This window comes from Micropterus dolomieu, linkage group LG13 (genome assembly GCF_021292245.1).
Source record: "Micropterus dolomieu isolate WLL.071019.BEF.003 ecotype Adirondacks linkage group LG13, ASM2129224v1, whole genome shotgun sequence".
Lineage (NCBI taxonomy): Eukaryota > Metazoa > Chordata > Actinopteri > Centrarchiformes > Centrarchidae > Micropterus > Micropterus dolomieu.
Window position 1 is genome coordinate 13,340,587 of NC_060162.1, and position 27,100 is coordinate 13,367,686.

General features: G+C 41.2%; 4 protein-coding genes and 1 pseudogene across 11 annotated transcripts in view; 3 read left to right on the forward strand and 2 right to left on the reverse strand.

Moving 5' to 3' along the window:
- Nucleotides 1–2,123, reverse strand: part of dnm1a (dynamin 1a) — a 56,194-nt gene extending 54,071 nt beyond the window's left edge. For 3 of the 6 annotated variants that reach the window (XM_046066051.1, XM_046066056.1, XM_046066053.1), the window contains exon 1: nucleotides 1,539–2,123. In XM_046066051.1, the coding sequence (XP_045922007.1) occupies nucleotides 1,539–1,699 (161 nt within the window). In that variant the 5' untranslated portion in view covers nucleotides 1,700–2,123. The remainder of the gene's footprint in view (nucleotides 1–1,538) is intronic. The other 3 variants (XM_046066049.1, XM_046066054.1, XM_046066050.1) reach the window with 3 other exon arrangements.
- Nucleotides 298–15,773, forward strand: ciz1a (cdkn1a interacting zinc finger protein 1a). Of its 3 annotated transcripts, none has more exons than XM_046066059.1 (16): nucleotides 298–316; nucleotides 3,512–3,760; nucleotides 5,583–5,710; nucleotides 5,955–6,178; nucleotides 7,312–7,429; nucleotides 7,551–7,638; nucleotides 7,889–7,992; nucleotides 8,136–8,215; nucleotides 9,590–9,796; nucleotides 9,988–10,118; nucleotides 10,366–10,459; nucleotides 10,585–10,698; nucleotides 10,824–10,973; nucleotides 11,165–11,243; nucleotides 11,383–11,504; nucleotides 11,766–15,773. In XM_046066059.1, the coding sequence occupies exons 2-16, from the start codon at nucleotides 3,594–3,596 to the stop codon at nucleotides 12,282–12,284; spliced, it is 2,325 nt and encodes a 774-aa protein (XP_045922015.1). In that variant the 5' UTR covers nucleotides 298–316; nucleotides 3,512–3,593; the 3' UTR covers nucleotides 12,285–15,773. The 3 variants fall into 3 exon arrangements, with proteins under 3 accessions (XP_045922015.1, XP_045922013.1, XP_045922014.1); XM_046066057.1 differs by lacking the exon at nucleotides 298–316 and adding an exon at nucleotides 2,861–3,000; XM_046066058.1 differs by lacking the exon at nucleotides 298–316 and adding an exon at nucleotides 3,031–3,079.
- bbln (bublin coiled coil protein) lies at nucleotides 15,199–18,853 on the reverse strand. Its single transcript, XM_046066062.1, has 2 exons — nucleotides 18,382–18,853; nucleotides 15,199–16,803 (listed from the first exon to the last, which is right to left on the reverse strand). Exons 1-2 carry the CDS (start codon nucleotides 18,461–18,463, stop codon nucleotides 16,562–16,564), a joined length of 324 nt encoding a protein of 107 aa, XP_045922018.1. The 5' UTR covers nucleotides 18,464–18,853; the 3' UTR covers nucleotides 15,199–16,561.
- A 572-nt stretch (nucleotides 18,854–19,425) lies between these two features.
- On the forward strand, nucleotides 19,426–22,042 carry surf2 (surfeit 2). The gene is made up of 6 exons (XM_046066061.1): nucleotides 19,426–19,624; nucleotides 19,851–20,002; nucleotides 20,201–20,304; nucleotides 21,012–21,197; nucleotides 21,377–21,510; nucleotides 21,627–22,042. The coding sequence occupies exons 1-6, from the start codon at nucleotides 19,550–19,552 to the stop codon at nucleotides 21,714–21,716; spliced, it is 741 nt and encodes a 246-aa protein (XP_045922017.1). The 5' UTR covers nucleotides 19,426–19,549; the 3' UTR covers nucleotides 21,717–22,042.
- A 1,304-nt stretch (nucleotides 22,043–23,346) lies between these two features.
- On the forward strand, nucleotides 23,347–27,100 carry LOC123982000 (annotated as a pseudogene).

The following is a 27,100-nucleotide window of genomic DNA, read 5'->3' on the forward strand; positions in this document are numbered from 1 at the left end:
TCTATGGTTTTGACAAGGAAGAACATTAATAGTGGAATAAAAAAAGATGATATCTCTGATTCTTCTGCCTTTTTTTACATCGTGAGCCTGGCAGTGTTATTAACACTGATATGCCTTCCACAAGTAGATGATACATATGATCATAACATGTTTACTGACATGTAAACAGTCATGCATCACCTACAACCTGTTCAGATGGGGTTCCTTGTCAAAACCTGGCGCCTACATTACCCACAATGCAACTCCAACCAGAGACAGTTCAATCGGAGATTCAGGTGTGTTATGCTAGTGATGAGGAGCGGGCTACAGAGGTCTGGTAAGCTCACTCTCTTTCTAATTCTGGCCATGTGGTGTGGCCTACTATTTGACTCCAAACAAATATGAGAAAAGACATTGGAGGTGTCGGGAAAATACATGTGTTCACGCCTAATTAAATCTACCAGAGATTGATGGGTCAATTAGGTTGCTGCACAGATGGGTCCCTCCTGTCCAATGGGATGGATTAAATTTTATCATGGAATACCCAGGCCTTGTTGAGTGTGGGCATACAATATGACCTTGCTTGAGGAGGCAATACTGCTAATTCACACACTCTGTCCACATGAAAACATCTTCAGATCAAGTGAAATACATGCAAACAGGGGTGTTTGCTAGTGGCACCCATGTTGGTGCCTGCATGTAAGCTTTACTTACAGCATAAGCACTGTCAGACAGATGGATGAGCTGAGCTGGAAGGGCTCAAAGCTCAGGTGGACTCTCTCTCTCTCTCTCTCTCTCTCTTTCTCTCGCTCTCTCTCTCTCTCTCTCTCTCTCTCTCTCTCTGCAAGGTCATACTGCAGCATAACAGATCAGATTTGTTCCCCTCGCTTTGTTTTGTATCATCGTCATCATCAGCTCTGACAGAAAGAAAACTGCGCATGTTTGCAGGACTGACCCCTCTCCACACATACATACACACAGCAAGCATACACACAGCAAGCATCACTTTGCACCCCTGCCTGGTCAGGATTAAAGAGCCTGAGGACAACAAAGTGGTAGCACTGCCGCAGAAACAAGCAGCACATCCACCAAGCTGCCTGTAACTGTATCGGCTGTGCAGGAAGTCAGCATCCAAACTGACCCTGCCTCTGTGACAGAGGTGATATGATTTATAACGATACACATATACAACTTTGTGTCATTTTAACACCCAAAAAGTATAAAGTTTGAAAGTTCTTTATAGTGCTCATAAGCAGAGATTGGTTTATCATATTAAATGCCAAGTTATATTTAACAGAAATGCCTGCTTCCATGAACGCATCATGCGGCAGTTCACAGATAAACTTCACTAGGGATTTATATAGGCCTAACAAAATAATCTCCTCGCCTTGGTGTCGTGTCCATGGGAGAAGACAGTGAAGCCTGTGTGGTGGATTTAACCTGCCTGATATGAGAAGGGGGATGGGGACTAGAAAGTGTAAAATGAAAGCAGACTGCGCCTGCTTGTGTGATGCACCGGGCCGCACCAACATGCACTGCAGCCTACAAAAGCTACTTACTTCCCGACGAAGTTCTCCAGCACCGAGCTCTTCCCCGCACTCTGGCCGCCCACCACGGCGATCTGTGGCAGGTCCAGGTTTGCGTTCTGCCCGATGGCAGAGAAGGCATCCTGCATGCGGTTCACCAGAGGAATCAAATCCTCCATTCCCCGGTTCCCCATCTTTGCGTTGCAATACGCAGTCTATCTTCCTTGTCAGAGCACGGATGGATTTCCTTTCTTATTTTCCTCTTCGTCCCTCCTCGCCACTCTCGGGTTTAGAGGGCGTTTTGGGCTGCGCACACACCGGTTCACTTTTCGGTTACCTGACTGCTATATAATTGACTGCGCCTCTTCCGTGTGTCAGATCACCTCAGCTAGGACTATCTCCACCGCCGAACATGTACACTCCTCTACACCGAGCACCGCGGGGGTGGGGGGTGGGATGAGGATGATCTGTTGTATTTTCTCATGAGAGATCCCTGCAGTTCTGCACACGCACCGCTCGATGGTGACACTGGTATACTTTCACTATGTTGCGCTGTGAAATTGTGCTGTTGTCTGTAGAATGTTGGAAGTCTAATCTTGCTTGAGTGCATTTAGAAAGGTGTAGGTGGGAAATTTGGCATCTAGTTTTGAATTATTTCCCAAACTCACTATATTGTGTGATGTCCAGATCTGTCCATGGTGCTGAATGTGTTAGCACCGTGGACAGAGGCCACGAGGCTCTCTACAACTTTTTAAAAAACATTTTTGACGTATACTGAAGGCATCAGTATGAATAATATAAACGATATATGTTACAAAAATATAGTATAGTTGTTATAGTTGTTATTAAAACATATGGTGTGTTATTATGTGCAACAGAGCCTACATGCGCTATATATATATATATATATATATATATATATATATATATATATATATATATATATGTGTGTGTGTGTGTGTGTGTGTGTGTGTGTGTGTGTGTGTGTGTATGTATATATATATATTTAAGTGTGTGTGTGTGTGTGTGTGTGTGTGTGTGTGTGTGAAATATAGAGGCTTTATAACATAGCCTATTGTATATAATGTACAGTAGCATTGCAAAGTTCTTGTTTCAGTGTAATTGAATTTCTACTTCAGTATTTATCCACTGGAGGTTATGATGTTAGCTAGTGTTACAAATGTAAAATGTAGAAAATGCAAACTTTCATTAAATCTACAAGGGCAGTGGGATTCAGTCTGAGGATGGAATTAAAATTAAAGTTTTAATTAAAATACTACATTATCTAAAGATCCATATATTTAGCAGATATCAGGCACTGTGAGTTCTCTAGACAACCAGCAGGGGGAGACAGGGCACACTCATGGCACTACACTGCGCAGGCTGGTTTGGGTTTGAGCTCTATGCAAGTTGCACCGGGGCAGAGAGCAAGTATTTCACCCTGTGCTATGATAATTGGATAATTAACAAACATCGCGTCTTTGCTCTTTGAGAAGTAAGTCGTTACAACTGTAGGAAGCCTACGGTTAAATGTAGGAAGTTCCCGAAGAGGCGCAGCAGGTTTAACGTTATCTGTGAGTTAGCTAGCTAGTTTAGTGCTATGCTAAGCTAACTTGTTGTGTTCAGTTACTGAGCGGTGGCTAACATAGCTTCGTTTATTTCAAGGCAGGTGTAGCTTGTTCATTTATTGACTCGTTTATTGTACTTTGTACTTACTTTGATGGATAATATGCTGATCTCTTCCAAAAACAGATTGGTTAGCATGCATTTCTCTGAAGTTCGCCAACTGGGTAAAGAAATTAGAATAAACGAATTAAACAAAAAAGTAAATTATTGTTAGCTTACTTGCTAACACTAGCTAGCTGTCATCATGAAATATGAGAGCGACCTGTTGTCTCAGGACAACGCACTGTTGCGGGATGTTATTGAATGTGTCTTTAAAAATAAGAGTTGTTCTGACAGCGGGGCACATAATCACACAAGCTTTTTTTCCTCCTCCAATCCAGAGATTTTGTTTTAAGGGGTGTCAAAACATTGGCACCTCACAGCTGTCAACTCATAGTGTAACGGAGGACATTGAAGCCCGTAATGTTCAATCCAAACCACCACCACCACCAGCAACAACAGCAGCAGCAACAGTTTCAGCAGCACCTGCGGCAGCTACAGCAACTTTTCCAGCAGCAGCCTCCGCCGCCTCCTCCGCCCCAGCCGTCTCCGGGGCACCATGTCGCCCATCACCACCACCAGACACAGCGGTAAGCGCGTTAACTCCAGACCGGGGATTAGGCAGGGCCCTCCGAGTGAGACAAGTGTGGGTGCCGGTAGCTGAGCTGGAAATAACACATGCCAGACTGTGCCATTCAAAATGTGTATGTGTGCAGGTTTTTAATTGGAAATTTAAATGGAATATTTCTACGGCTTGGCTGTATGTTAGTCCATCGGCTCTGTTTTGTTATGATTTTGTCTTTGAAGTAGACCTACAGCCTGCAGTAGTATTTCTATGTATTAATCTAGCACCACTGATATAACTTATAGAAAGTTTGATTGTTATTCTGACCAAAGAGAACAATCAAAACAACATTGTCTTTCTGGATCAGGTGGTTATTTGGATGTCAAACAGCGTTAAATATTTTTCAGAAGTTGGACTGTTGCCTTGGATTGACATCTGGCCAAAGGCAGTACTGATAAACTGCATATTATATAGAACACTGTTGCAGACTTACTGGCTCCAGAAACAAATAGTATGGTCTCTCACATCACCTCTAGCGAAACTCGAAGTACCCCATGGGCTTGTGTTATGTCAGCGTTTGTTGCTCCATCTGCAATCCTCATGATAACTCAGGGTGCAGGTCTCTTGTTTATTCTGAGAATGAGCAAAAGCAGCAGCCAGTACGGGTTTATCCCGACACCACCCCTGGCTTAACCTACCTTTTTTCTGATGTATTCCTTTGATGTCCTTCCATGCTACCCCCCTGATATGGGTTAGGGTAAGAGATAATAGCACATACCGCATCAATGGGGTAAATACCCCAAGAGTTAACAAAAAAGTGCAATCAATACAAGAAAATTGTAAGGGGATAGAAGAAGAAGAGCACAGGAAGTGCGTGTTAGGGATTAGAGGTGTTATAAGAGGAAGTGTTCTTGGAAGAGGTGAGTTTTCTAGAGCTTCTTGAAGTTAGAGAGGGACGCCCCTGCTCTGATGGAGTGTGGTAGCTCGTTCCACCATCGTGGATGAGAACAGCTGAGACTGAGATTGCTTTGTGTGAAGGGATGGCAGAGCCAGGTGGCGTTAGTTGGAGGAGCGTAGGGGCGGAGAAGGAACGTAAACTTGTATTATGGAGTTTAGGTAGATGGGTGCAGACCCAGTAGTCACTCATTAGTGACTTGAATCTGATTCTGAAGGCCATGTGTAGCCAGTTGAGGTCACACAGTAATGGAGTGACATGAGTCCCTCTGGGCTGATCAAAAACCAGACGTGGTGCTGCGTTCTGAACCATTTGTAGGGGTTTCACCACACAAGCTGGAAGAGGGCATTGCAGTAGTCAAGACGAGAGATAACCATGGCCTGTACCAGAAGCCGGGTGGCATACTGAGTGAGGTAGGGCCTGTTTTTTCTGATGTTGTGTAGAGAAAAGTTTTAGTTGAAGGCATCGTCGTCACCAGGTCATTTTTCCAGGGCTTTAGCCCCGGATGTTTTGAATGTAGCCCCGAATGTAACTCAACAACAGCAACAAAAATATTTTCCATGTTAATATGCAATAATCTTCATGATGCAGCCTGTCTCGTAGGTCTTCAAAGAGCTACGAGAGCTTTGTTTACCGTTATTCAGTCCGCCTGCGTTTAGAATGAGCACGAGAGGAGAGAGAGAGACAGTCATTCTCTGGGATTGAAGACAGCAGTGTGTCTAGCTCATCCACAAAGTTACCCACTTGTCCTGGCGGCAATGACAATCACAGAGACCTTTACTGGAGCGGACACCAAGACAGCATGATACCAAGACGGCTGCAGATTTCTGTGAGGTTATGTCTTTTGAAATAATGCTGCATGTTTATTTTTTCTTGTTTCTTTGTTGCCCAGAGCCATTCCTGTTCCTCCCCAGACAGCCCCTCCTCCCAGGATGGTCAACCTGTGCCAGGCGACCCAGACTACCATCATCGCCCCCAATCCCATGCTGCAGGGGGCCCTACTGATGCAGCAGATGCAGGGTACAGATTTTTTTTTATTATAGTGTAAAGAGAGCAGCATCTGAGGAGAAAAACACTATATTGTGTGATGCCCAGATCTGTCCATGGTGCTGAATGTGTTAGCACCGTGGACAAAAGGAGAAAAGCCTCAATCATAAAGAGCACAATTTATAGACAGTGTATTAAAATGCATTAAATAACTGATTTACAAGGGTTATAATTTTTAGTTCACTTTCCCCCCCCTTACCTATGTGTCTCCTTCCAGGTAACATGCGGGGCTTTGGGATGGGTGGACAGCAGTTCCGTCAGTTCTTCGCGGCTGGGACCAGATCGTCTCTGCTTGGGCCGGTTCCCATGGGCATGGCCATGAAATCCCACATCATGGGTTTCCCAGCTGCTCGACCGTACCACCCGCATGCTCGCTACTACAACAACAACACCACCACCAACACAGCCTCTTCCTCATCCTTCTCCTCCGTCGCTACCACAGTAATTACAAAAGCAACATTATAAGCTGGGTTTCGACCAAAGGAACTATACCCCGGAACTAGGAACCTTTGGAGGAACTCACTGCGTTTTCACCGAAGGGACCAGGGTCTACATTCAGTTCTAGGGTCTTTATTTTACACCCCAAAAAGTCCCAGCTCGGGGGTTAGTACTTTCCGAAAGTACCGGTGCTTTGTGGGGGTGGGGCTTGCCTTGCAATGAATTTCTTAATGGGGGCGAATAGAGGCTACTGGCTTTAAATCGAGCATGTCAGCTGTTTTTCTACAACTGCTCCTTTCTTTTCCACCATTGTTTGCAAACCAATAAATCACAATCAACAATCAGATAACACATACAAGTTTTACTGATGTCCACCTGAGATTGTACATTGGCATTAAATGTATTGCTTGGAAATAGCAGCCAGCGTGCAGCGGTGTGTTTACAGCAAAGTCAGGAAGTTTTCACACAGTGCTGAAGTCGGCGTCCTCTTCTCCAAAACAAGCGGAAGAGCTGATTACAGCAGGTAATAAAGCTTGTTAAACATCCCGTTCCTCCGACACTCAGGCGGACACAGACGTGAGTCTGGCCAGCTGATCTACAGCTCTTGTCGACTGGAAATGTTTTAATAACCTTACAAACTGTCACAATTTTATTTTTGTGTTGTTTCTGTGCTGGAGTTATTTTAAGAACTTGATGGCTTTATCCAGTTTGTTATTAAATGTGTAACGATCTTTATCGCGTGTCTCTTCATTATACTCGAGCGTAGCCTCTAGTTTTTCATTATCTGATGATCATTTAGACATTTTGCTCGTGGATAGCGGTTACTAAATAATGATGCCTGTGAATCGCTTTGTGCGCAGTATAGGCCCATATCAGCTGGTTAATTTGCCTAATCTTCGCAGGACTTTAGACCACAGTGGAAACGCACACAGTGGGCTGAAGGAACCTTTTAGTTCCTTAAAAAGAGATCCGGGGACTTCGTACTTTTGGTCGAAACGCGCCTATAATGACTATAATTACTGCATAGGCTTTCTAAGCTATGTAACTTTAGTCATATGCTAATGCTAACTTAAATAAACAAACCAGGCTTATTTATACAGTATTTGTGTAATGCTGTTGTCTCTGTCTTTGTGTAGGACACTGCAGCTCGCCAGCCAGACAGGAAGAGGGACAGCGAGCAGATGGCAGCAGGGAGCACAGATGACCAACCAGCAGATATCATTACCATTGAAGCCAGTGACAAGACTGAAAGAGGTAGATCTGTTCAATCCATCCAGCACTGAAACATGCTAATTATTTAACGTGGGAGCTTGAATGTGTATATATAGCGTGTGTTGAATGTCATAGGTCAGTGTTTTGCCTTTTTTACCCACAGACGTTGCAGTTGGAGGAGAGGATGGGCCCATGCAGCCCTCTGAGGAGCAACTTGAGGAACCTGTAGTTAAGAAGCAGAAGACAGAGGGGTAGGGGGGGAAAATTTATTACTGTGATTGTAGTGAACGTTGACCTGTCTGTATCTTTTCCACTGGAGTAACAAAACATATCCGATGAAAAAGCATTTTACAGTGGATTATTATTTTTTTTTTACTAATGAGGGAAGACAAAACTTAGGATAATACAAGTGTTGTGGCTTAGTTATTTGAAACTGGTGAACTACTAAGCCTCAATATTTGTGCTTGTTTCCTTCTTTGACTCTTGTTATTTTTCTCTTAGGTCAGAGGAGCCAAAAGAACAGTGTGTTGTTGAGACTGTCACTATTGCAGATACTGATGGGGAGGTTCTTTCTTCAGAGTGCAACAGCAACAGCCAGCCTGAAGGTAAAGCCCACAGAAACCAAACATTGTACATGGTTTCAATTACTTCATACATTAAGCACTAATTTCATCTAAATGGAGTGCAGCTGAGATGAGAACATGTTGTACTACAACTACTACTTTCTTTTCGCCTTCTCTTTTCCCAGACTGCGTCATTCTGGAGGAAGGAGGCTCTGGAGGGGGATCAGATGTTGTTGAGGCGCTGGAGGAAAGCGGAGCTGCTGAGGTGAGAGGAGCCTTTATTTGAGATGGTCAGGTCTCAGACAAAATAATGTGAACACTAAATGATAGATTTACTAAATCACTATTACAAAGGGTCTCGTTAGAATATTTATCAACCTGCTGTGTGCAGTATAAATGACACCAGTGGATCTTTCGCAGAAGTCTTTTACTGACCGACACACCCCCTTATTGGGTAGCCGTTATATTGATTGGATGCTGCAGCTGTTCCGACTGATCTGATACATCAGGACAGATAACATTAAATTCAGGTGTATCACTGCAAAGTCTTAGGCTATTGATTTGTTTTATGATTCACTGTCTTGTTCAAATCTGAGTTCACTGAAGGTCTGAACAACAAAAGCCCCACACATAATTTTCTTCATTTATTAGAAAGATTTTTCTGTCTTTTATTTCTCCCATCAACTTTTATAATGGAGACAATTAAAGTCAGAGAGAGTCTGTCTGCAAGAAATATGTTTTACATAATTTATCGTCATTTCTATTCAGTCACATGTGAGGCTGGTCACTCCTGTGTTTAGTCCAAATAGACGATAAAACATAGTACACTGAAGAGTCAGAGAAGTCACTAAATTGCACCAAAGCATCTGATGACAGCAGCAGGCGGCACCGCGAGTAAGATCAGCTGTTGAAAGTATGAATGAAAGTGCTGCTGCGCAAAAAAAAATCATTGGTTTGATACGATGAAACGCAGTGATCGATCGGTAACGAGTGATGTGACTTGCAAGTATTAAAGGATATCAGCAGAGGAAAAAACGGAAATCCTAAAACTGAGCGTCACTATGTCATTACATCATTTCAATTTCCCTGAAACCTTTAGGCTAATAAATCCCAATACACCATGATCATATTCTGGGTTATTCAATAATTAATTCACAATCAGAATCAATAAATATAAATGCAGATAATATAAGCATTGTGCCAGTAGAATTGATCCTGTGCCTCTGAGCAGGACATTCAGTAACCTATAATTATTCATGTGCAGGTGTTTGTTAAACCGGTAACAGAGAATCATGCTGCTCTGCACTGATGACTGAGACTTTATTAGTACCACACAGTGCACATGTGTGCAGACACAAACTCCATCAAAAGTCTCTACTGATCCAGTGTGATCAGCTGCTGCCGTCATTAGAAACAGACGTCGCTTTACATGACGCTTCAGAGGAAAGGACGTCTCATGTCTCTAAAAACATATTTCCTCGTTCCTTCTCTCCTGGCTTGGTTTCCTTGTGTCTCTCCACGCATCCCCGGTGGGCGGGCCTAAGACGCAAGGAAAAGACGCAAGTGAGGGAAACGTGGATGCAGTTAAGAGACTTGAGAAACACCCTGGGTTTAGATCTGGTTTGCAACTTCTCTGTAGACGCACAGCTGTTCGTCAGCTCCGTCCCCATCTGGCAGGCCGGGTGAAGACGACCAGCAGGATCGTTTAGCCCCGGAGGAGATGCAGATACAGGATAAAGATACCCCTTTGGCTTCACCAGAGAACCACGATGAAGGAGAGGAGGGTGTAGGGGACACCAACAAGTTCTATTGCTACCTCTGCAGCATTACCTGCCACAACCAGCAAGTAAGTTGAACATACACACACATCAACACAGTACGTAGGCCATAGTGGAATGTAGTTTTGTTTGGTAGCAGTTGGGTAAAAGGCTGAAAAAGTCACTGTATATCTTTAATTACTTTGTTTAATTATTCTCTTCTTTATTTAATTTAAATATTTCTCTTCTCTGTGTTTGTTTTTTTTTTTTTTTTTGACAGAACTTCAGGGGTCATATGAATAGTGTTTCCCACCAGCAGAGGATGATGGAGATCCAACACATGAGCAACGCCTGCCTGGTCACCCTGCTGCCACGAATACAGGAGTCTCTGCAGGGAGCAAACAGAGATGGGTCAGTTTAAAAATATGCATTTGGCTTGTGTGTTTGTTTGTTTTTTTTAAATGTATTCTTATTTTTGAAACCTGTATCAAGTTCAAATGGTGAGAGATTATTTCGCACCTTTTTATTTTAACCCTAAAACTGGTTAAATAGTTTTTTTCCCCCAGCCAGTCATTTTGAGTTTATCATAGGAGACTGTTTTAAAAAGAGAAAATGATCCTTGTGGGTCTTCAACAATGTTCACCTGTGTTCTCTTCAGAGATAAGAAAGCAGACACGAAGCATTGGTGTGCCACCTGTCACACCCACTACACCAGCAGCATCATGGACCACCGTCGCACCGAGGAGCACAAAGTAATCAGCTGCTCACTTCATAGATAAGCACACTTGCATGGTGTAAATGATGCGCTCTTGATGTTTTACAGAATATTTTGAAAAAGGTTGACGCAGCTTTTCAATGTCCCTCAATGTCTCCCCAGCTTGCCAGTAGAACAGCCATTTCCTCCTGCACAGTCTGCAAGAAACACTTCAGGACCTCTCAGATTTTTGTGGAGCACTTGCAGTCCCAGGAGCACAGACAGATGGTGGAGAAGGTACCTGTGTTTAAAACTCATTAAAATAAATCATTAATAATAACAAGCAAGTGTTTTTCTCCATAAATATAGATGAAATTAAACATTCATGTTGTTGCCCCTCATTACTTACTGTGCTTTACTAGCTCCAGGAAAAAGAGGGCTGTGAGGCCTTGGGCAAGCTGACTTCCATGGACGCTGACGGCTTTTTGTTGGAAGAGGTGGAGGGCATTGAGGTGGAGGAGGGAGAGGAAAGACAGACGAGTGAAGGAGACCAAGATTGTTCAGAGAAACAGGTGATTTGCAAATAATTTGTTCTTGTTTGCAATTCACAATATTTTGCTTTTAAATGGCCAGTAAGCTTTACGTCCCATGGTTCTACCAAAGTTTAACATCACTCTGAGATAAGCATGAAATAACACACTTCATGGTGTGGTGCATTTGTTATACGATATTCGTTTACTGTGTATCTGGTGACCTGGTACAGGATGGCTGGTCCTCCCTTAAAGAAGTGACTCTAAAGGACATGGCCAGTGATGAGCAATATGATCCTGACACAGTCTACGGTGAGTCACGGCTAACTCCTGATTCTTTGCTGATTGCTGCATCATTCATTTTGTTGCTTTCCTGCATGTTCTCATTGTTCCTGATAACTTTAAATATCACATTTGAGCGAAGTTTATTCGTGGATTTCTTTTACTGCAGGGTCCAGTTTTTTTGTTCCAGTAGCAGGTTTTATCTGCAGACTCTGCAACAAGTTCTACCACTTTGAATCTTCGGCCCTACACACCCACTGCAAATCACTGAAGCACTTTGAGAACCTCAAGGTTGGTTTCTGATGACTTCACTCACCCTGTTTGCACTCTTAAACAGGGGGAAACCCAAATGAAATTATCATCTTCTTGTTTCACCTAATAAATACTGCTTAAAGTTAACTATATTATTATTATGTGGGGTCATTTGTGTTCAGCATTGATGTCCGAGTTTTGTTTCATTGACTGAATAACCCTAGCCCCAATCGAAGCATACATAAGCTCTCAATGGAATTCACCATAGGTAATTGCAGTATTTATGGTTTCTCTTCACAGAATTACAGAGAGTTGATGAGTCAAAAGGGGGGAGCTGTTGAATCTTCTGGGGAATCTCTCCTAGCCGCAGCCAGCTTCAGGCCTGGAACAGAAACCACCACAGACTGTGATGACACTGGTTTAGTGACAGACCTGAACTCCATGCAGCCTACCATTACACTCACCAGAGTGAACACGCAGACAGAAAACCAGCAACAGGAGGAACAGGCAGAACTTGACCCGACCTCACAGGACTTCATCTCCACCTCAGCAACCAGCACTGGCAGCGTAGACCAAGACCTCAGCCTCCACAGTAAGGAGAATGAGCCCACATCCCAGGCCTCTGCAGGTCAGGAGAGTCCAGCTGAGCTGCCGGCTGGCAGCAGAGAGGAGCCAGACTCAGAGCAAGCGGCTGCTGATGAGGATGCTAATGAAGAAGAGGAGAAGGAGAAGGAAGCTCCCGGTGTACCAGGGAAAAAGAACGGTACGGGGAAGGCAAAATCCAAACGCAGGTCAGGGAGGGCCACAAACAGACACTGATTCAAAGATAAGATGTGGAGGAGAGGATACCAGGTACAACTGCAACCTTAGGACAGGATGTGTCTGTATGTGAAGAGGTGCTTTCATGAAACAGAGATATCTATAAGTGAACAGCTCTGCCGCTCTCTATTTTGGAAAGGCTTCTTATGTGAAGTGTTCTCCCAGGGTGGGAAATTAACACCTGACAGCTATCAAATACAGGTTGAATCAGTGACTGGTGGGTAAGTATGTTAATATTGGCTAACAGTCAGAGGCTAGTCTCCACCATTAGATTACAGCAATCAAAATGAATGAAAAGCCATCACATGGATACACGTGCTGTGTCCCGATCCTATAGTACATATTCTAATCTAAGCAGGTTCTGAGTGTGTAGATGGTTTAGGATGGAAGTTTACTCAAAACAGTCCCTCTACTACTGCCACAATGCATTGCAAAAAGGAAACTGAGGAACTGCAACTGCAAAACATTAAAACGTGGATAAAAACAAAATTGTGGGTAAAATGGCTTTAATGCCCCCAGGGAACAGAAAAATAAATATTAAATCCTTGGAAAAACATTTAAATATTTTAATTGTGAATTTTTGATTGACATGCAGTGGGGCACGTATCGTATGATTTCTTGTTAGTATAAAACAGTTCGGTATGTAGATTCTTTTAGCCACGCTAACAGTGTGACTATAGTAAGACTTTAATCCAGACTAGTGTTGTAGTCAAGTCCAAGACTTTTAGGGGCTGAGACCAAGACTGAGGGAGGGCGAGACAGAGTCAAGACCAAGACCAGTTCCCCACATTAAATGACATTCAATAAATTGTGGAACGACATCTAAAGTGCTTCTCAAATTGATCTGAGAGATCCACATTCCCATTAAAACACCCACATACAACCTCTAAGAGCTGAAATCAACGTAAGCATCTTTATTCTTTTCCATGCTTACCATCGCGGGGACGGGTGACAGCTGTTAACGGGAACAGCACATTTTTAATTGGGTTTATTGGTTGCATTCGAAGCAGTACGTTTTACATCCAGTCAAATTTGGGATGTTAACAAATAAATCGGACAAAAGCTATTTATTGATATTCCCAAAGTTATGGTCTTGAAATAAAATCCCGAGTCCTCAATGTCCGAGACAAGACGGAGTACAAATACGGTTGAGTCCGAGACGAGACCAACACCATCAAAAAGTGGTCTTAAGACCGGTCTCGAGTACTACAACACTAATCCAGAATTAAGTATCACAACAACTATGTGATGGATTGCCGTGAAATTTTAACAAAGATTCTTGGTCACCAGAGGATGAATCCTGCCGACTTATCCACTAGCGCCACCATGAGGTCAACATTTGTGGTTTGAGTGAAATGTCACAACCACTGGATGAATTGCCATATTTAGTACAGACATTCATTTCCCGCTTAGGTGAATTATAATAACTTCCTTTTCATCTAGTGCCATCAGGTCAAAATTTTAATTTTGTTTAGTCTTTCAGTTCATATGAATTGTTACAAATACCTGCAAAACATTCCACCAGCTTCAGCTGTACTTTGTGTTTAGCAAATGCTAACATGCTAAACTAAGATGGAGAACATGGTAAACATTATACCTGCTAAACATCCACATGTTAGCGTTGTCATTGTTGCATGTTGACATTAGGATGAAGCATGGCTGTACAACCTCACAGAGCCACTAGCATGGCAGTAGACTCGTTTGTATACTAACTGCAAAATCAAGAGTACCACAACAATTATACTATACAAGCAGAGTGGAATTAGAACATATTCATTTAAAACCATAGAAGCTAAATGCAAACGTAATATATACAGTATTTTAAAAGTAGCATGAGTAAAGTATAGAATGACATGAATTTTCCTAGCCACAGGAGAAAAAAAAGCAAAGGTATTTTATTAGGTTACCCCATCCACAATTAAAAATTTTATCATTTTTTTCCCCACCTTCTATTCCGAAGTATTACAATCACTATAATTGCTTCTGACCCTTAAATGAACACTGTGCAGTGGTTTTAAATGTAGCTGGGTTAAAGGAAAGGAGGTGGCTGGCTCACCAAAAAGTTAATTTCCCACCCTGCTGTCCTCAAAGATCAGGAAGCTGATTGTCAGCTTTTGCTAATTCTGAATGATTGTTGACATAATATAACCTACAACTGGAGATACCTTTAAACATTGCTAACCACATACAGTAGCACACGCGTTTAGCAACCTGAAATGTAGAATGTAACGAAATTATTTGTTTGGGCTGGTGACCACTTTTGTTTGAACAAAAGTTGAAAGTCATGAATCTGATCATTGCTTTTCTGTTTTTTTTTTTAATCCATTTCTTTTTAAGACATTTTGGGTTCAAGCTGGTGTCATCTTTGTGGCAAAAAGAGTTGTCAGCAGTTGTTGCCTTGATTTGGGAAAAAAAAAAAAAAAAAGTCCTGCACACATTCATATCGGAAGATGCTAGATACATTTATGGACACCTGTCAAAAGAAATGTCTAAAAACCCTTTTACAGCTCTAAAATGAGAATCCTCAGCCAACAGCTTCATCAACAACAACAGAAAGGTGTTTGTGCTAACCAGGCTCTGAATTCAAATTACAAGCTGTCCCCAACTCTCCCAGGACTGCAGTTTGCTTGCCAGTTAGGGTAAATATTTGCTGCTTGAAGTTTAAAAAAAACAAACTGTAAAGTTGTTTTGTTTTTTCTTGCTGGGTGTTGTACTTTGCGCCTTCAGAGAACCCACAAATCAGTATTTTAGCCCCAAATTCATAAAGATAAAAAAAATAAAACATTTGTGTAGAATGGACACAACAGGGTGATTTTACACAAAAATCACATTTGGTGTCACAATGCAGTGTACCTGCATTTGTTTTACTTTTATTTATTCTTTTTGCTATACACTGGACAGATGAATCACTCACTTTAATGGAAGGAGGTGTTTAATGTCAAATTATCCTTGCAAACTTTAAACTCTGATTTTAAGCACCAGTAACATACAGCGGATGATACCTGTTACAGATTATACAAATGTATAACTTCCAGCATTTCAGCAGTAACCAGAAACCACAAGGCATAAATAAGGATGCCTCACTTCCCTCTTGAACAACTAGTGTGCTCTCCTGGAAACATTTCATCCTCCATGTTAGAGAAGGATATTTTAAACCACAAACGTGGTTGGCTGCCACATGTAGCAACTCTAGTAGTCATGGTGGTAACGGTCACATGATTAGCATTGCATCGTGTTCTGTCTGAAGGAACAAGACATGATGGAAACTATACTTTGAGAACAGAAGGGAGCAGGAGAGAGAAAAGGACGTGTAAAATATAATTTCAAACAAAGCTGTATGTTTCTTATTGTATTTTTATTCAGCTACTGACAAATTGAGATGAACAAACAGGTGATGTTTTCTAACTGCTGGACATTTAATGTATTTTTGGATGTTTGTTTGCCGTTTGGGGTCATTTTAATTTATATTAAAATGTCTGACAATTCCCATACTTTGTGGACTTCATTTTGACTTAACATATACAAACACTTTTCAGACTGCATCATTTATCCCAAAGAGGTTCATGAAAATTAACAGTTCTGTCATGCTGCAGGTCAAACATAATACAATGGTATACATCTGGAATGTTGCATATTTACTTTTTGGGATACCACAAACTTGTACAGCTATTGCAAAGCTTTTTGGCCATGAGGACAAATTCTGGAGATCATGCAGAGGCAGGAGTTACGTGTTTCAACATAAGAAGGGTCACCGTGCATATCAGCAAGTTAAATTTTTATAGCAATCTGGGAAAATCCAATCATGATCTTGCAGTATGAGCAGGTTACTGTCATTGTTAAATTAACAATGCAGTCCTTTTTAATCTGCTTTTAAAAATGTTTCTGGTGTGATCCTGGCTTTGGAATTTGTTCTCACAATGTCCCATTTTGACCTGAACAAAACTGAGGGACCCAGCTTTTTAATCTTTGATTTTACTGTAGTAATGTCAGCTGACTGAATAAGACGTTGCTTGAGGTAAATAAACTTCAATCTGCTCAGGAAAAAAACATTTGCACACCACAGTTCAAAGAAAAACTAGGTTGAGGAGATGCAAATATCACTTGTACACGTCTGCTGATGGGGGTGTAAATTCAGAAAAGTCAGACAGGCATGGACTATGCAGATCAAGGGTCACTAGTCCAACAGACCGAGGTTGGGAGTTGAGTCAACTGTCATAAATATTTCTTTCCCTGCATTTTGCTGAACTTAATCCCACTCATCTACTCACTCTTGTCACTCATTTGCCAGCTCCATTGGCCTTGTTCAGGTCATCCTTGCTGGGTGAGGAGTCGTCCCCGTCTGCAGGACAATGCTCCTCGGGGGTCGGTGGGCCTGACAGTTGGGCCCTGAACTCCAGCCGGGCTTGCCGGTTTGACTCCATAAGTTCGTGCAGTTTGCCATTAAGTGAATCATTCCGTTCTTCCAGGTCATCAAGATAGGAGTTGATCTGGTCTAGCATAGAGTTGACGGCCTCATACTCTGTGGACATGCAGCAGAGACATTAGGCTTTTCTGTCGGGCAAAGTAAAGACCTATAGCAGAGGAAAGAGCGTTTGGTCTTTATACATAACAGATGTAAATTAGGATGGAAAAAGGTAATCACTTCCTATCTTTATAGCTCAGATACCCCAATTCATTTGGGAAGAATTAATGCTGTCAATATTACCTATTTTAGACTAGTAACTTTATGATTTAATGTCTAAATTGTTAGCACAGACAGACAAGAGGAGAGCATGTTCGACCTTGAATCGGAGCTGGAACATGGCTGTGTACAGTCTTGTTTTCTTAATCTTAGACTATTTAATATTCAGTATTTTTCCACCCATATCAGCCAATATTGTAAGAATCTGAGTAGGTTTAACCTGTATTAAGGAGATTACTGTATATGGGTATTTAAAAATGACAATATTGTAGACAACTCAATAAACAATACAACTAATTCGACTGTATAATATACAGTATCTCACAAAAGTGAGTACATCCCTCACATTTTTGTAAATATTTAGGGCCGAGCACGAAACGTGTGAGGTCCCTATTGGAACTGAAGGAGTTCTTTCTTTTGCAAAGTAAACTCAATTTTGGAGGCCTAAACATGCTCGAAAACTCACCAAACTTTGCACATAATTCAGGCAGAGCGAAAAAATTACGTATTTTATGAGTTTCCCGCATTGGCGTGCCAAAATGGCTCGCTAGCGCCCCCTATAGAGCAGCCCCCAAAGTTTCACCTACGGGTACGAAATTTGGGCCCACTTTGGACATTTTCACGTAGGGTGGGGTGTACTCCCTTTTGTTGCCAGCGGTTTAGACATTGAGGGCTGTGTTACACAAGTTGTACACTCACTACTTTGCATTGTAGCAAAGTGTCATTTCTTCAGTGTTGTCACATGAAAAGATATAATCAAATATTAACTAAAACGTGAGGGGTGTTCTCACTTTTGTGAGATAATACTGTAGTAGTTAATAGTTAATAAACAGCTGTACAAAACATGAGAAATCTCAGGAAATAAACAACAACTGTGGATTGATACTGCTTTTCAAAGCAGGATATATCAGAGGCTCGCTGGTCTATCAGTGCATTTCTAAATATAATTCTTATCTAATTTCTACAGTAACGAACAGATTTACTTAATTTGAGGATTTGAACAGGATCACAAGCTGAAAGGTTTCATTTTACACTGATGTTATCTGGAGATATATATTGAATATGCTCCACAGACAGCGAACAACACAACTCAGTCTGAGAGGAGCACATGTAAATACCATAGACTGTATATAAAAATACATAGTAAATACATCCTGGGGCAGATCCGGTCTATCGGCAGAATTAGGTCCAACATTAAAATTAATTGTAATGTGGTCGCCTTACCCCAAGTCGAGGTTTAATGTTCTAATTTAACAGCAATAGATTTGTTTTCAGATTTTTACTTTATTGTAAAATAATTTATTGTTAAAGTTATGGAATAGCAATGAAATTAAAGAGTGGTATTCCTCTCTGCTATAATAACGTTACCAGCATCGATTACAATGAAGAACACATTAACATTAGCTAGCTCATTACCTTCTTCATCGCCGAAATCATCTTCGTCGTTGATAATACCGTCGTCAACCGAGACGTTTGGATCTCCATTTGGTCCAGACATTATTTAAATATGCTCGTTTAACAGATATTACTTTATTATATAGAGTTAACGTACGCTAATAGCTACCGTCACTTCTTTTATAGTTAAGCTAGCTAGGCTGCCAGCTAATTAGCATTAGCAAATTAACGAGCAACAACTGAAATTTAGATAAATTCACAAATGCACAATGAAATGTCTTCTTTAACGTTATTTTGAGACGAGTTGAATAAATCCTCACATTCCAGGATCAACTCTCCGACGGGCTAGTTAGCTAGCTTGACTTCTGTTGTCATTGGCCGACGTCAGATATTTGTTTACTGGACCGATGCATTGTGGGAGAAATATGGGCGGGGTTTTTATGTTCTCCTCAGAGAGACTTTAGTGCTCAGAAAGATTACTCACTCTGTACAGATAACCTTATGGGTAGTTGAATGAAATCATCGTTACTCCTACACCGCAGAAAATCTGTAGCGCGTTTTTACGTTACTATCACTAGTTCCTGTTTTCGAGCAAGGTCAAGTTTTTCATTTAAAGTTTCTCCCGTGTCGCCGTAGATTACATGTCGGCTACACCTATGGTCTCTGAAAATACGAACAGAGTGGGCTCTCTTTAATTCTCCTGCTCTCTGACTCCGTTCTGTCAGACGCTGTCAGTCAGCTGACTGAAGGCATTGCTAGCACCTGACTAAACATTAAGCCAATTAACGATTGTTTTTGTACTGTGGCAGAATAATTACTCACTTGAATATGCTACAGACATAAAATAAATTGACTGTTCTTTGTCATAGTAGCTGATGTATTGTATATACTGTATGTAATGGTAATGGCGCTTGCACCTATTTTCCTGCTAGCATTACTCAAACTTTACTCAGTTCGCATATATGATGCATATCATATTGATTTTAGTAATTAGTGATTTTTTACCACGATGAAAGCTAAAAGGGAAGCTTTATCATTTGTCCCAGCTGACCTTCCTAACTTTGATCAGTGGATGGCGCCAACATATCATGCAAGTCAGAGTCGGCGCAGTTAACCCACGTGTGTGCATTTCCTGTAATGGGGTGGCCTGATAAACACTGAAATATCTGTTGTGAAGTGTTTTTAAGCTATGGATGAACTACCAGCGGACCTCAGAGCTTTTCTTCTTAACCACCCCTTTCTTCAGCTTACAGATGGCAAAAAGGTTAGCGGGCAAATTAAATCCCATTACATGAAAGACACGTGCTCTCACAATGTGATGCTAGCCGTATTGCTAATGTTGTGTGTAATGTGTAGTGTGATGGCTAGATGTGATGACCAGGACTGAAAAAAACTCCTAGTGATTACCAGGTTTATTGCTGCACCAAGCTAAGTTACACGACTAACACCACCAAATGAGCCACGCATGTCACCTAATTTGTTGTTTTCAGATCAGATGCACTTTGAACGGCCATGAGTTTCCGTGCAGCCTGACGGAGCTACAGAAGTTCACTCAAGGGAAGAAATATGAGAAACTGAGTGCTGCAGCGGAGTTTAATTACAGCCAGTATGAACCACACATTGTGCCAAGCACAAAACAACCGTAAGAAGACTCTTGCTTGCCATTTTGTAATTATACAAGAAAAAGCACCAACACCTTCCTTATCTTACTTGCAGCAGTGGCAATAACTGGAAAAGGGAATTCCACAAATTGTTAACTGTTACTCATAAATAGACTGAGGGGTTGAAGCTCATCTGCACTTTGTAATGTGTTGTTTGATGCCTCCTGTCTGTTTTCCAGCAATCAGCTTTTCTGTAAGCTAACCCTCAGGCACCTCAACCGGCAGCCACATCACGTCCTCAGACATGTTAACGGGAAACGCTTCAAGAAAGCCCACTCCAAATGTCAGTGCATTACTTATTTGCATGCATGTCTTTTTTAACAGGTTTAAAAAAAAATAGTGGCTGCAGTGTGCCTTTTGAACAGTGGAGATGTTGTACAACCCAAGTCACATAGGCTTTTGGTGTGATACTCATCATTCAGGAAGGAAATCAAAGCTATCTGGTGTTGATGAAAATGTATTTCTGTGGTATCACTTTTCTGCTGAATATAATCGTTCTAAATCTGCTTTATCAACATTTAGGATTTTCTTTTGAGTTGTGTTCACAAATTTGCAGACTGCAGCCAATTAGAAATACCAGAAATAACAACTTTACTTTTTTTCAAATCAACTAATACTGAATAGGGCTATCTTGTATATCGTCCAGGCAGTTACCTACTGACAATATTAGATAACGGCCTAATAATATATCAGACTTCAGCATCTGTTTCAGATTTACACTTTTAGCATTGCTTCAGTTCTTATCAGTCACATCTTTTTACAGTTTGGAATTTATTCTCCTGCATCAGAAACAATTACAAAGCTCTCAGTCATATTGTCAATATTCATTTTACGTTTAGGTTATTCATCTATTCATCAAATAATGACACCTGAACTAATTTTAGGTGACTAGCATGTCAGTCCACGTAATACACTGCAAATATGAGTTGTCGGACAATTCACGCTGTCAGCTTGATTACTGACACAACTCGTGTCTCATTCCTGCTCTAGATGAAGAGTGTGTGCAGCAGGGGATTGAATTCACTCCAGCCAGACTGAAGCAGAAAAGGCCCAGAAACATCGGAGAGGAGGTCATTCCGGGGAGGCCCTCAAAACAGGGGAACAGCTCATGGGAACCCTCATCTAGTGACGAGGATCACAGTGACTCAGAAGACAGCATGAGTGACCTCTACCCTCGTCAGTACACACTGTAGACCTCCTTGTTCACTTTTTGGTTACTGTGTGTCATTGAGGTCAAAGTCTCCAGGATTTCATTCTTGTATGAATTTACTGTTCACAAACACACTGCCTATAGGAGGAGTGGCTTGTAGCGTTACAGTATTTCTTTGCTGTAACTTTGTCTTATGTTCTCACAGCCACTATGTTCACTTTAAAAACCATGGCGGAAGAAAGTATGGAGGGTGGTGGGGATGAGGAGGAAGATGATTTCCAAACAGATGAAGACGAGCAAATGGAGGTGGATAAGCAGGTGCTGCAGAAACGCAAGAAGGTCTGTAGAAATCTGGAAATAACATTTTCTCTGGGATCCAGTGTATCAGTATTGCTGCCACCAATTAGATTTTGTTTTATAGTCCTTGTCAGTTAATGGTGTGTTATGTCTTTCAGGTCCAGGGCGGTGGTTTTCAAAAGAAATCAAGAAATAACCACTGGAAATCAGGCCGCAAAAAACATGGCAAAGGGCTAAGTGGAAAGTAAAATGCAAATCCATATACATATAGTATTTTTATACCTGGTAATTTATCGGGGAGCAATACTGCAGTTCAGTTTGGAGTAGTATTCCTGTGTCTGAGCCTGCCAGATCTATACATAAGTGAACATCATTTAGAGGTTTCATATTTTCTGCATATGAAAGGATGTCTGTTTTCCAAGTGATGTGATGTTGCACGGTTTCAAAGATGCTGGTTTACGTGACATGGAAAATGTGTTGGTGGCAGTAAACATCATTTTCAGTGATAAGTTGTATTTTATGGTTTCCAACCAAGAGCACTACTATAAAATACGACTCCGTTTGGATGTGCAAATATTGTCTGTGGTGTTTTTTTATATATATATATATATATATATATATATATATAAAATTTTTTTTTTTTTTTGGAACCAATCATCACCTATAAAAAGATAACAAGAAGGAGAGACCTTTACTGACACTATTGCAGGACATAAACCTATAATCATTCAACAGAGAAGTGCAGTTCATAAAAGGAGGACTATTTAAAAATATATATATGTAGCTGGCAAACCATTTTTCTAATGATTGTCAAGAAATTGCAGATAAGTGTTCATCAAGGATGAACATTTTGTCTGAAGGAAAAAAAAAACATTAATACAAGGACCTTCATGGCAAAATTTCCAACCCAGTCACTGTAACACGTTGCTGATTTATTGTTGTCATTTAATGTGTAATTTACACTTCTGAAATATTGTCTATGAATTATGAAGGCAACTCATGTTTATTGTGCGAAATACTTAATACAAGGTCATATTTATTGCTGTGCATTTAAAAAAAAAAAAAACATCTGCTGGCTTTATGCACACTGAACCTCAGCTTTGTTAAAATAAAACAGTTGGGGTTTTTTTGTTTTTTTTTTAAAGCTGCTTGGCTAACAGGGTGTAGACATGTTTCAGAGCTTAAAGGCTTCCTAACCGCATCCTTGGTCACACAAGCCCATATGTGCGCTATGGCCCCTTTTACACCTCCATCCCATTGCCCTTAAAGTAGCTCTGCCCTCTCATGGCAGTTAGGTTTATGAATTGACAACAGCTCCTGCGACCATCAGAGTATTACTGCATGGTGTCCTTTCAGGTTGCATTTGCAGTTATGAGTTATCTCTACCAGGATGATAATACCCTCATCCACGCATGGTGGTCTCTAGATGGTTTTAATGAGTATGAATATGATGAAGCATAATGTAGCCTTCACATTCACCAGATTTCAGCCCAATTTAAGCGTTAGCTGTAAGAATGGAACAGCAAAATGTTCCTGTCTTTGTGAGCTGTTTGAGTAGAACAGCCATTTTATTTTTTCATTCATTTATGCGTTCAATTATTGCATTTTTATCTCAAAGTGCATTCAAACTGTAGAGTATAGTATAGCAGTAGAAATTAATTATTTTAAATTTTCTAAAGAATTAACAGATCAAATAATATGCATTGTGTCAGAACAGTGTTATATTTAAAAGCTGCATAGGTAATGTACGAGTGTGCAGCATTTGGAGGGTTTAACATGAACATGCCTTACATTTTATGGCACAAGTGATTACATGTGGGGTGGAGCGTATAAACCTGGACTTGTTTACATGTGTTAAAGCCGTAAACAATGCCGGGTGGCGGCGTCAAGCCCCTGGACGGATCAGTATACGTGGCATACAGCGGTTGCAGTACCATGTAGGGGGGCTCTGTGTCGCTCGTCAAATCGCGGGGCATTGTGGGGCGGAGGCGGCCTTTCTCTGTGTCCAGGCGATCGGGAAATCTCTTCCAAGTAAATAACGTTAACTGGGGGAGGAACAGTACTAGCAGTGCCTGCGAGAAACCCAACACATTAAAACTGTGTTGCGCTGAGCCTTAATTATAAAATAAATCGTAATATTACACAAATATGGGGCAGGAGGATCTTATGAACACAGCCGAAGACGTGGCAGACCAGGTAACTTCAATTTTAGCACGACAGTTGTTAACGCTAGCCGCTGTTAGCATGATAGCCGCTAACTTGTTTCTCTAACATTAAAGTAGCGTTAGGCTCTTTGAGTGTCTCCTCCAGCATTGTGAGGCCTTTTAATTATTGTTTCTGCAAGTCCACAGTAGCTAACCGACGGTACTAACACGGCCTTGGATCAACGCTGGAGCTAATTTACTCGTGTTTTAATGTGCATGACAAATGGTCGAGGCGTCTGCTCCTGCCTTGTGTCTCCAGATGGTTTAGGTGCAATTAATAATTCACACGACAAAGTGTAACTGACATCTGTTTGGCAACGGCCAACCCGGCCACAGTTAACAGGTATATCTCATTATGCCAGCTAGTTAGTTAGCTAGGTGGCCGGTGTATTAACAGGAGCACAGGCGAGCCAGACAGCATTGTGAAATCACTTGGCGTAACGTTAGTTATTGGCTAACACTTAATAGTCATATTGTGTTTTTTGCCAGCCTGGTTGCTGGTGGCTTAGGGTTACAGAGTATCTCTAGTTTGGAGAAGCATTTTGTTTTTCTGTACTGCATGTGGCCTTGATAGAGCAGCCAACACACAGCTCGCCCACAAGCTGGATATGAACATTCACTTTATTTCACATGTCACAGCTGCCTTTAAGTAGATATTTCTGTCTTTCTTTGGGGTATTTTGCTGTTATGGTGTGACTACAGGCTGTGCATTGAACTTTAAGGGGTGAGCTGAGATTTGAAGATCAGATTTCAGGTCTGCCTGTGACCCTTGTTACTACGTAGACTGGGGAAAGAGATTTGGGTTGGTGGCCTGTGCCATCTGTCCTTTGAAGAAAATACTGTAGTCTGGCTCACCAGACACATGCCAGCTTTAGTATTGTGTTATGCATTCATGTTTTTTGCAGGACTGGCCAGACTTTTAATGTAGGCTTTCTCCTTGGATAAGTCTGAGATCTGTCAGTTTAAATTTCAAGTCATGGAGTCAGTTCTGTGTATGTTTATATGGCAGCAGTGCTGACTGAACTCTACCCCACATGCCTAAACTGCACCACTTCCCTAATTGAATACAACTGATTGATTTATACACTCCTATCACATGTGCTATGTATAAACGTTCAGAAAAGGGAACCTGAAGTGTCTGGCTTTGTAAGAAACTCTGCTAAGCCCGTTTCTAGGGCACATATCTCACTAAGGGGTCTTGAGCTAACATGTTTCTTACACATTACTCTACAAAATGGGCTATTTCTAGGCTGTTGCAGCAACCTCTGGCTTGTTCAGATTGGCCCGCAGTTGGTCCATTCATGTCCCACATAGCAGTCATAGTGGGAGTTGGTGGACGTTGATAGGCTGCCGAGGTCTGACAGTGCTGATGTGGACTGCTGAGTAGGCGGGCAGGGGGAGGGTCACTGCTCCTTGTACAGTGTCACTGTAGTATCTGAGGGTTTATTCATGATTTGTGTTTGAGAGAACAACGTAGGGTAGTTTATTTTGTCTTGTTTAAACATTCAGTTCATCTCAAGATTGCTTGAGATTTGTGGACCACAACAGAATATATTTAGTATACCCTTGTAGTTTTTGTGTATAAATTATATAACGTAACCATACTTGTTGTGATTGCTGACTTATGTATAATCTGTTATTATGTTTAAATGGCAGCTATGTAAGAAACTACCTGACTAGTTTTAAAAAAAAAGGACACCACAACTGATCTACATTTTGCAGTAACTTCATTCATTACATTGACAAGCAAAGTAAATATTTGCTCCACGGATAGAATGCCATCTGCCATAGCTTCAGGTAATGGCGCGCTCTTTCTCCTTCTGAGCAAGGGGATCTTCACTGTTTGGTGGTTATATTAGTTTCATGCAAAGTCTGTCGAAGTCAGCAATTCTGTTTTAAATGACTACTGTTTCGACATTCGCTCAGCTTGACAAATGCATTCAAATGACTAGTGAGGTAATTCCTATCCCTATAATTTACAATGTAAATAATAATTAGTTCTGATGACTTTTTCTTTCCTTTTTTTTAGACTGCGAGATCTGTCTGAGCAGTAGCAGTTCAGAATAGAGTTGTTTTTGTTGGGTTTTTTTTATAAAGAAGTCTTTACGGGACTTTGTTTACATCAAGTTATATGATGTGTTACAGCTTTGTGATCCAATAATGTTGTTTCTCAGTTCTGCTGTTGCAATGATACAGAAACCACATCCTTTTGATTGTTATTCTTTGCACTTAAGATCACCCTTTTTCTTGCCAATCATTTATCCTCTTTTTTTTTTTTTTTTTTCTCTCTCTGTTGCCCAGTTCCTGCGGGTAACCAAACAGTACCTGCCCCACCTGGCGCGTCTTTGTCTCATCAGCACCTTCCTGGAAGACGGCATCCGCATGTGGTTCCAGGAATGAGCAGAGAGACTACATTGAGGCTACCTGGAGCTGTGGCTACTTCCTGGCTACGTGCTTTGTGCTGCTTAACCTCATAGGACAGCTGGGTGAGTGAATTGGAGGCAGTGCACAGATAGGTTAAGGTTAGGACATGAGATGAGTTAACTCGGATTTGAAAGTTTTAGGGAGTTACAGTTCTAGCATCAATGAGTGGTGTGACACAAATACTTGTAACAACAGTAAGAGGAGTGATTGATGGTTCAGGGCAAATAATTTAAATGTATAAAACGTTTAAAAGTATGATCAATGTATTTCAGCCCTGTTGTAACTGCAGTTTGCAAAATGTGCATAAAAACACATTGACACACATTGAACTTCACATCTGGGTCATAAACTAGCTTGCTGATTAGAGAGGTCAGGGGAGATCAAAAAAAACTTGTTGAAGGAAGCTAAGAGGCAGCCCACTTCACCACAAATCAGCTAAGTATTGCAGTGGATGCGAAAATGCATCCCTGAGCTCCTTGAACTTTGAGCAGAAGTTCACACACTGATGAAGGCATTACCAAAAACGTAGAAGCAGACAGAAGACATGTTGGGTAGATGTCAGGTTCCATTCTTGTCATGTAATAACCACAGTACAAAGCTAAAATGAACACTTATTGTAATCACCAAAGCATGACATGGCAGTTGGAAAATTGGTCCTGGGGGTGAAATGGTTTCTGTTGAGACATGCTGAAGCTGAAGTGTGTTGCAGCTATAATGACCACAACTTTTCTTTCTTTAATATCTTATCTGTTGTCTAACAGGTGGTTGTGTCCTCATCCTCAGTAGAAATTTTGTACAGTATGCCTGCTTTGGACTATTTGGTATCATAGCACTACAGGTGAGAACAATTAAGCTGTAATTAAATTTACGCTGTGTGCACAGCATTAGGTCTTTGTATCTGATCTGTGTGTCTCTTTCTTTCCACTAGACTGTTGCATACAGCATTTTATGGGACCTTAAATTTTTGATGAGGTAAGTCTCACAGTAGTTTTAGTCAAATGCTA